Source organism: Micromys minutus (genome assembly GCF_963924665.1).
Source record: "Micromys minutus genome assembly, chromosome: 14".
Taxonomy (NCBI): domain Eukaryota; kingdom Metazoa; phylum Chordata; class Mammalia; order Rodentia; family Muridae; genus Micromys; species Micromys minutus.
This window is the reverse complement of record NC_137983.1, coordinates 4,261,656-4,272,251: the sequence shown is the minus strand read 5'-3', so window position 1 is coordinate 4,272,251 and position 10,596 is coordinate 4,261,656. Positions and strand designations below refer to the sequence as shown.

General features: G+C 40.6%; 1 protein-coding gene across 5 annotated transcripts in view; it reads right to left on the bottom strand.

Annotated features, from left to right (window-relative positions):
- Nucleotides 1-5,795: 5,795 nt before the first annotated feature.
- Nucleotides 5,796-10,596, bottom strand: part of PSD3 (pleckstrin and Sec7 domain containing 3) — a gene marked incomplete at its 5' end in the record, with an annotated part of 409,927 nt that continues 405,126 nt past the window's right edge. For all 5 annotated transcript variants that reach the window (XM_080929045.1, XM_080929046.1, XM_080929047.1 and 2 more), the window contains one exon: nucleotides 5,796-6,078. In XM_080929045.1, the coding sequence (XP_080785171.1) occupies nucleotides 5,863-6,078 (216 nt within the window). In that variant the 3' untranslated portion in view covers nucleotides 5,796-5,862. The remainder of the gene's footprint in view (nucleotides 6,079-10,596) is intronic.

Here is a 10,596-nt window from a genome sequence, read left to right as displayed (position 1 = left end):
GTCTCCACTGCCTCTGTTCATCACCCGTAGAATACTCTGGCCCTTGGTGTCTTAATGCCATACATTAGTATAGCTTAAAACTCTCTCTCTCTGCTGTGTGTGTGTGTGCAGATGAGATTCTAGGCTTATCGATTTTCTCCTTAAATACCTAAAGAAAAGTTAATAAGTTTTGGATCTCCCAGGAGAAGATTTAATAATACATGACTAACCCCAAGTGGAAAACAGTCAGCTCACCCCTTCACTTTAATTTGGTCTAATTACTCTTATTCCTAAAGCTTAAAAAGTATCTTAACAACATAAAAATTCAATGTGCATATATACTCTCTAGTGTGAATATTATTATCCATGTCAAATGATTACTTGGCTTTACAACTTTCATGGCTTCATATTAAAATTCAAACTTTTCAAGTAGCTATGACCTAAAATATACCTTAGTTCTATTACTCAGCTTCTGAATCAAAGGCTGTTTTCTGCAGATCCCAAGTAATTCCTTAAAGGAACTATTCTTTCAGAAGCCCTGCTGATTATCCACAGAGCCAGCCCACCACGCATAAGACCAAATTGGGAAATATAATTTATAAAAAATAGTTTGAGACCGAGAAGTTACTAAAAACTAAACTCAAGTGTAATTGGCAATCCAGGACTATGACCTGGAGCGGAAGCTGAGTCTCAGAGCCCACACTTCCAATTCTCTGACTCAGACATGAAGACATGAGGCAGTGTGTTTAAACAGACACTGCACCCCATCACACACTCAAACACACTCGGTCGCTGCTTTAAATATACCAAACATGCTGGTTAATAAAACTTTAGTTACTATTTACACTTTGTAATATAAGCAATGACATTAAACAACTAAGGCCAGTGGCTCTTCTTTGGGGAGAGTCAGGAAAAAGAGACTGAAGTATAAAAATATTAAATAAAGTCTAACCTGTTCCTAAAGTCCTTTTACGTACAATACTAGCTGTTAATTTGTGCAACTGCAAAACCTGGAATACAGTACCCGATCTCGGGATGCCCTGATAGACTTCAGTATCTGTGATATTCTTTTATATCAAACAGGGTAAAGATGCGGCACCAGGAGAGTGATCTACTCTAAAATATACACCAGTACATGAAAGGTCCACTGGGTACGTTCTTAGTCTTCAGAAAGCTGTGTGTTTTGCTGGACTAATTACAACAATAAAGAACGTGAGCTTCAAAGCATCACCTTTTGTAATAAGCCCTAAATTATCAGCTCAACTTTATTTTGAAGTGCTCTTAATACTAAAGTTGCTAAGACTGCACAGGCTAGCTTTCCCCTCAACTTCTTCTGTATTTCCCAAATTATAAAGATTTCTCACTGTATTGCACACTACACTTTAATAGACTCACAAATTTAGTTGAAAGTCATTTCTGCCCTGCTAATTCAAAGCTCAAAGATGGAATTTTCTAGTGTAAAGTCTTACTAAAAAATTTAATCAAAATATCATTTGAATTTAAGTTTAATAAAATGATACCACTATATGAACTCTCAACAACTGTGCTATATAATCATTCCTATGAGGTTTTTAAACTGTCTTTTCATATTATACTCGTTAAAAGACAAAAATAATTTCAACATACATATACTATATACTGATACACAGTCTACACATTGATGCACATACATACATACAACTATAAATACCCACAATTACAACATTGGCAGGTGACAGAAAGCATTTCCTTTGACATTTACTTTCTATACAAGTATTTCCCCCAAATGCTTCAATACAACAGATATACATATACATTACAAAGGATGTGTCCACAAGGCCTAAGGAAACCTACTGTATGTATAAGGAACTTGCTGTATTCCTTGCTCCTTGCTCTTGCATACAAGCTAGCAAACTGCCATGCAGAGTCAACTGTTTACCGCCGTTCTCTCCACATGCAATGAGCCCACTATAGATACAGAATGAGAGGGACCTCGGGCATTAGTCCTGTTAGGTGTGAGGGATGGAAAGGGGGACCGAAAGGAAGTGCAGTGATAAAGTACCTCTCTACTATGTCAGGGATTAGTTTAAGTGGATTGATAAAGTCCTGGGGATAGCATGATGACAGTACATGTCAAATGGGTGATGAGACTTCTGCTGGTTCACCAGCAGTCTGCCTCTGCCTACCAAACAAACTGACTGGTCTGTTTCTGTCTGAGTGACCCAGATGCTCTGAAAGAAGAACAGATATATTTCAGACCCCAAGATGCATTATCATTCTTGAACCACAGTCTACGTTTAACTGATGCTACTGCTTTGGCTCTAGTGTGAGCTTTACCAGGTAAATACACGGCTATTGGACCTACAATGGTATCATTTTCTACTAAAACCAGGAAGGTGGCTGCTGATGTGAAAAAAAAAATCTTTGATCCATAATAGCTAAATCACAAAAATGTAGATGTTCAGAACTAAGAAACCCAATGTTAAGCAAGGTTTAACTAATGACTAACAGAAAAAAGAAAAAAGCCAAGAATTAAAATTCCATGTACAGCTAATTTCATCTAAGTTCTCTCTTCTGTGGGAAGACAACTGAAAATTGACTTCTAATCAAAAAGGCAGATGATGAGCATCTCAGGGCGGTCCTTCCTTCCTTGTTTCAGAGCATGATCTTTTATCCTTGTTCTTTATATCAGAAAGAGGAAGAAGGTAAAAAAGAACCAGTGTACTTTCCTGTTCTCAGTTTCCCAAGTAGATTATAACCCAACCTTAGCTGGGCCTTGACAACCAGCAGGTTTTCCTCTTCCAGAATTAACTCCCTCACATTACATTTGCCTTGGAAAGAGTTCTCACCTTCAGGATGAAGGGAAAAAAAAAATGGAGGGGCACAGAGCATCATACATGTCACACAACTGTTGCATGAGAAAATGGCTCCATATAAGAGCAATTTCAAGAAGTTACATGTAGCCTATGAACTATTTCTACCAGAGGACTCTCCCACATGCTGGTTTCACTGGGTTTAATGGAAACACATGTAAGTAACACATCACTTAGACATTGCTGAGAGTTAGATAAATCATATATACTTTTAGAAGTACATTTTCCAAAATGCTAATGATATACCAATAAAACAAGGATTCTGAGTAGAATTTTAAAAACTGGGTCCCTGGTAAATATTTTTTAGAAGCCAGCATGTGAGGTAGGGGTGAGGGCCAAGATACATACAGATTTTATACTAGAGGTACTTCAATGGTCAGCTTTACAACGAGGCTATCATCAAAGTCTTTTGATGACTTGTTGATATTTTCAATACTTAGAATCATTTTTAAGGTATTATTGTAAGATAGATAATGCTTTATCATTTGGAGAGGAATTCCAGGACTCCAGGGCACTGAGGTAGAGATGACAGTAGGTATAGGTGGGACCGGATGAAGTACCATGGGAAGGAGTGGGACAAGATCTCCCCGTACCGTGCACTGGGCAACAGGCTTAGAGCAGCTGAGCAAAGGAACACCTTCCATTTCATAGGACTCAATACTATGGGAGAAATGGGGTTGGCTATGGGCCAGACCCCCAGAGTCCCATCAGATCAGAGAATGCAGCATTCTTCCAGAGGCCTCAGGGAAGACACATTTTTAGCCTATCCTCCAAAGATAGACAGCATTACTCTAGGGCAGGCTGGGATTCTGACTCACAAAAGAATGCTTCGGTTATTTTTCAAGATAAATAATGCAGACATAATAGTCCACAGCTTTAAAAGTGCCATTGTCATCTGATTATCTATAAGCATGTCCAGAAGCTCTGGAACCAACACTGGCGAGTCCCAGAACAGGGACAGTAGCAGAGCTAATGCTAAGGGTGTTTCCAGACAATTCTCCATGTCAGAAACTCTGTAGCAAGGTACCATTTAATGTATATTAGATATTCTATGTAAGTACACACAAACATTCTATACATACAAACACACACTGTGGACAAACATATTTAGACATGTTAACTGTTCTTCAGCTACTGATGCTCAAAGATGATGCTCAAGACACAAAGGTCTTGGTACCTTTCCCTTCAGGGATTACAAATACTTAGGCAAAAAGCAAACAGTGATAGTTCACCTTCTAGAAGAAAGGCAACTTGCTTGGGAAATACTAGGAAGCTATGAAATAGTTCTGGTATACGGAACCACAATGTGAACTACTATATTTGCTTCATGGTTCTAAACTATAAGTTAAATCACTGCCTTTACTTAAACTCGACAGAAGTTTAAGGAAGTTTTTCCAATAGTATGGTGAAACGCCATGAAGCAAGCAGCTACCGTATTGGAGAAAAGTGTTACTGTTCTTGGGCACAGCAAGGTGGGCATATACAGAGGAGAAAGAAGTACAGGCTAACCCTCAGTCCTGTGACTAACGCTGTACATCCTAATGAGATGTCTCTAGAAACTAGGATTGTTTTTAACAGGCTTCCTCTAACTTACTAGAATCATGCTATTCATGCAAGAGCAGCCGATTCTCTGGTCATAGTACCTTTAACTAACCAAGTAGAAAGAGAGAAGATATTAAATGAGGATAAAGAATATTTAAATGTCAACCTGTTAATTCTGAAGATCGTTTGATGGGAAGATAGTAGTTTCAGAGAATACAGCTTCAAGGCTGGAAACTAGAGAGTGTTCAGCCACAGAGGAAGCTCACCTTTTATGCCTTTCTCTTCCTCTACAGACCATATTCTACTCAACACTTTAAATTTTAAAGGGACTGTTTTGACTGCAAGGTGAAACCATTTTGAATACAGGAAAAATAAGATTGAAGAATCCCAGGAGCAACTTCCTAGTGACACAGCAGGGCGGCTACAGAGATGGAGATGAGACTGAGCTAAGAAGCTGCACGGACACCATCGGATCTCCATCCTCAGGCACTGATGCTGCAGAACAATGGGCCACTGTGCTGCTCCTTATTTGTCCTGATATAGAAAAAAATAACGAGGGGGGAGGGGTGGTACTCATTTTCAACACTGTTTCGTCTCAACCAGGACGTGATCTATGCCTGCACATCTATGTAAAAACGAACCTATTCCTGGATGGAAAGCTATCAATCACAGAGATGATTTTGATCCTAGTCTAGATCCCATGGGAGTGAGGTAACAGTCCTACAGAAGACCATACGTCCTACTGCTGCAGTCCTGGAAGAGCCGATGACTGCCACCAGCCTTGACACAACAAAGGTGGCTTTATATCAACCCATCCTCAGCCTCCCTTCAAAGGAGGTGACTTCACTTCTGAATTTCCTCGCATGGCTGGCATGGGACGCACACCTGAGACAAACTCCTGTGCCTCCCTACGGTCTCCAGTCCTGTCATCCTCTTGCTCCCGTTTTGTCCTGTGCCCAGCACCAACAACAGGTGCCAGGATGAATGCTGAAGTGTCCCGTCTTGGGACGCCTTGACTCCCAGCACGGCCATTGTTATGTGAGCAACTATGAACTTTCAACCTCACCTCCGTGACTGGGCGGGATTGCACATGTAAAGTCTAGGATTTACTAAAGCACAAAGCTTGTCCAGTTATGTGTTTCACAATGGATTAAAAATTTAAACCTAAAAAAAAGTACAACAGTTGATCAGGAATACAGAAAAGAAGTGTGAAGAAGTGCAAATTAGAGGAGGCAGAAGGAGGAAGGGTTGGTAACCCTTTCCTCCTCACAAAAGGTGCATTAGTTAGGAAGTCGCCCAAATCATCAAAGCAAGGAACTCAAGAGCAAAGACACCTGTACAGAAACTAACAAAAATATACAATATAAAAGGTTACTAATGCACCGTTTACTCACAGACTGTTTTTTTAAATATAATCACGGATTACCAGAAAGATCTTGAAAAACCCTATTTTGCTCCATGACCAGCACTTCCTGGCCGCAGATGGGTTCTAAGTAACTTTTTGCTTAATGCCGGGTGTTTCCGGCCGGTGGTCCTTTCTCTCTGACACGTTGCGCTTCACCTTGGCAGTGACTGGAGATGTATCTGGGTTCAGGGAAGGACTTGAATGTGACTTCTTCAGCCCTACTGGCTCGTTTCCCTCGGTACTCAGGAGCTCCTTGCCCCCTTCTTTCAGAACGCTGACATAAATTTCATAACGAGTTTTCTAAAGGCAAAATCAGAAAAGTGTGGTCAGTACAGTTTACAACTGCAGCACACCTAGTATGTTTTTATATACAACATAATATGTTTTTTAATATTTGACTTTATCCCAAGCTGACAAATTACTTCTGTAGATGACAGCTGACTCATTTATTCACTTCAGAAATTAATCTAGAATTTTCATTAGTGTTTATTATAGATTCTGAAGAAATGTACTAGATACAAGTACATGCATCTGAAACGCACATGCTCAACAGGGTCTGGGCATAAGGAGCTTAACCAGATAGCTCTGCAGGCTGAATCCACCTACGAGTCCCCTGTCAGACAATTCATTTATTCTGGGTTTCTACTGCTTTTCTTCTAGGATCAGCCAATTCTTAGTCTCAAGGGTATGAAGAGTGGCTACCAGGAAACGAGATGAGGCTCGCAGCACATGGAATTGCTTTCTGGTGCTTTTCTCATTCCACACCATTTCTCTTGTGACTAGTTGTTTAAGAAATGGCATCTAAGGTCAGATAGCCCCCTTCTTCCCCTCCCCCATCTCTTCTGTGCTATAATATTTTATTTTCTAATCACTGAAAATACTGCAGAGGCATTTATTTTATCCTAGCCCCAAACATGCTATTTCTGTCCAAATAACGTGTCTAGAACTGTTGCGCAGACATACTGAAAATTACAGCTTCCTGATTTGATACATTCTAGTCAAATGTGCTTTTCAGCATGCTGCTGCCATACAGGAGGACTCTGGATAAGCCCTACAGCGCTTTGTATGTGCACAAGAGCACACCACATAGGGCTTTCCAAACAAAGGAAGGCAAATGCTGTTAAGACTATGTATCTTTCAGGCACTTTTCGAGTCAGATTAAGGGTATATACATCTGCTTCAAGTGCTGCATTCCCAAACTACTTTGTTTAAAGTGAGAATCCTGTTGGCTGGTCAACCTTTCTGCATTGAGCATGGCACTGGCTCTGGTGATGACAACCACTGACTGTCCTCATGCCAACCTGAGGGTGTTCATACAATTCATACAGAAGTCCTAACGTCACCATTCCTTTTCACTTCTGAGGAAAGAGGGGCAGAGACACTCAAAGTCAGAAGGCATAGGAAAAAAACTTTGATTTGGGTCAAAGCAAGGTTGACAGCAAAATCCACTTTGTAAACAGTTTCTTTCTAGGAATGACCATAGGAATGTATATTGTAGGAAGAACTCACAGACACTGTTGGTAGGCCAATCAATAGCTATTGTCAGTTTCCTCTTTCTTGTCCCTGAGGACGGACAGAAAGTAGATGGCACCTTGCCTAGCCCCTCCAGCCCCTAGGATGGCATTTGATACTCCAGAGACCCGTAGTCAGAAAAGGAATGCAGGGAACATTAGAGCAGAAGTTAGCAGTTCTATAACTGCACTCTTTGTAAGAAGATTTAGTTTAACGATGTATGTGTGTGCCTATGTACTCAAGTGCAGTGCCTACAGAGGTCAGAGGCAAGAGACATTCCTACAGTTACAGGTGATTCCACCACGGGTGCTTGGAACTGACTCTCAAGAGCAATGTGTACTCACAAGCACTGGATCCCTCTAGCTCCAAAGCCTTGCTCTTTCCCCCCATTTGATAGGATTCCTAAAGCTGTTACCATGTGATGTATGGAGACAAAAGGAAAACATGCTAGGCCTGAGGGGAAATGAAAAGAGCCCTCTCCCCCAGGAGGAAAATGTCTGATTATTTTTTGGTCCAATGATTTGAATCCAACTCAAAATCCTCATGCCCCAGATTTATAAAGACAAACTACAACTTTCTGTATGTAAGAAGGCACTATCAACAGCCCTTGTCATTGAAAGTATTACCAATTGATAAATGTTCTGATTTTCAGAATAAAAGAGAAGACGCTAAACATGTTCTCAGAAGGCCACACGAGAGCTTAGTCAAGGCATTGCTAATCAAAGTATCATCAGCCTCACGTATTCCTACGTGTCCCCAAAAAGAAGACCACACCACACGAAACCCAACGATACACTGGTTCTACAGCCATATTTACTATAAAAATTTATTATGCTGTCTCCAATATGTTCTGGTGGCAAAATTAAAATCATGGAAAGATTACTTTGAGTACATGATCTTGTATATGTGACTTATAGGCAGTTTTAAAAATAGACTCAAGAAGCCATGGAGTGAGACACCATTCCATGAGCTGAAGCATTCACGCAGGGAAGGGATATGACAGACTGTATTTGTAAGCAAGGAGAGAAGGTCGTAGTAAATGACGGGGCTAGTCCCTGTCACTGGGAAGAAGCATGTCACTGAGAGTTTCCCTGAAAAGTGCAGGAAGGAAAGCATTTCATCACACATGTCACAGCTCCACTACAGTCACAACCAATCATATGAGCTAGTCAACACATGGAGCACAGCAGAAAATCCTATGAGCTAGTCAACACATGGAGCACAGCAGAAAATCCTATGAGCTAGTCAACACATGGAGCACAGCAGAAAATCATATGAACTAGTCAACACATGGAGCACAGCAGAAAATCCTATGAGCTAGTCAACACATGGAGCACAGCAGAAAATCCTATGAGCTAGTCAACACATGAAGCACAGCAGAAAATCATATGAACTAGTCAACACATGGAGCACAGCAGAAAATCCTATGAGCTAGTCAACACATGGAGCACAGCACAGAGGCATGGTCATGCATGAGTCATCTACTCAGAAGGAAAGACAAAGCAGAGCGGAGGTGGAGGAGAACCAGAGAAAAGAACTACTCTATTGATAGAGGAAGCAAGACAAGGAAACAAAAGCAGTAATGTGAACTCACACATGGCTAGCCTCCTTTCTGAATAAAGAAAGAACTGCATGAAGCCCCTTTCTTCATTTCTCACTGTGCTATCTTTGAAGAGTGAGAAGGTTTCACTTCTAATTACTGACCACCTTTCTGAGAGGTGATTTTCTGTTTTTCTTTCATGGAAGACAAGATTCTCATAGACTTTCCTAAGATAAACTAGTGTCAAGTTAAGTGTAAGTGTCAAGCTAAGCTTAAACAATGATCCATTGGGAACAACTCATTCCGTTATTTTCTACTTCATTTTTTTTTTTTTTTTTACTGAAATCACATTACATCACTTTCTGGAGATCACTACAGAAAAGAACATATGGCCACCATGCAGAGACCAACACATCATGGGAACCCAGCTTTAAAGACTATGTGTGTACAGCTCAGGGAACATGGAGGAAGAAGAGGTGGAAAGGCCACTCTTTCTCTGCAACACTTTACTGTTAACTTACTCATTCTACTATACATACTCTGAGGATACAGTGTGACATTAAAATACATGGACACAATGTGTATGATTAAATCATAGTTGGTAGCATAAGTGTCTCCCTGGACATTGTACTAGGAACAGTTAAGATCCTTTTTACTCTTGTTAAATACTAAATATTGTCAACTGAGTTATACTGCTAAGGTACTGCAGACCATGGGAAGTTATTCCTCCTCCCTGTAACTAACTTTTAAGTCCCTTCCCCAACAACGATGGTGTCCAGCTCCATTTATGTTTCTATAAATGCCAAATATCCATTCATATTTTATGGCTGAGTAAGACAGACACATATACATGGTTACAATATAAAATATAACATTATACCTTTTCTTTATCCACTTGTCCATCCATTGATGGGCACGTAGGTTGAGATTCCTTATCTGGGCTATTATCAACAGTTAAATGCACAGAGGCAAATGTCTCTCTGACATAGATTCCAATGATATATCAGGAGCTGAGTAGGATTGCCTGGTCACATGGCTGACTGTAGGCTTTGAGGAACTGGCATACAACAGGCTACGATGATTATAAAAGTTGGCACCACCAGTGACTGTAGACGAGTCTCCTCTTCCTCTGCATCACTACCAGTAATTCCTGCCATGCCTTCAGTTTCCTCTTTGGCCATACACTCTGGCCTTGGCCCTTGATATGTGCATGTGTGCTGGGGAGGGGGGAAGCACATGCGTGTGCTCACATGTGTGTGTGTGTGTGTGTGTGTGTGTGTGTATGTATGTGTGTGTGTGTGTGTGTGTGTGTGTGTGTGTGTGTGTGTGTGTGCACGCGCGCATGTATGTCTGTTAAGGCATTTCTGTGAAAGCCATTGTGCTTTTCTGGTCTTATATGATAAACCCAATGTTTGCAACTAAGGTACTCATTTTGAAACCATAAAATAAGTTAGATTTTTTTTCTGAATAGTCAATGGTTCGTTGATAGATTATTGGCTATTGGCCACAATGTGGTTCTATAAGAAACATTATGTCAGTGACTATTAAGTCCACTGTTTTGTGTTACTCATTTGTTCTCTATGGCTGAATACAATTCCCTTAGTCTTTTCCTGGATGTCTACTATGTGCAGAAGATCTTATAGTTTCTAAGAGATTCTAAGAGGCTCCAGAGTCTGATTAAAATCCCACTATAGAGAGCAAAGTATTTCAGCTAATCTCATCCCAGGTAGGTCCTGGGAGCCTCTTACTTTCCTGGCATCTGGGAC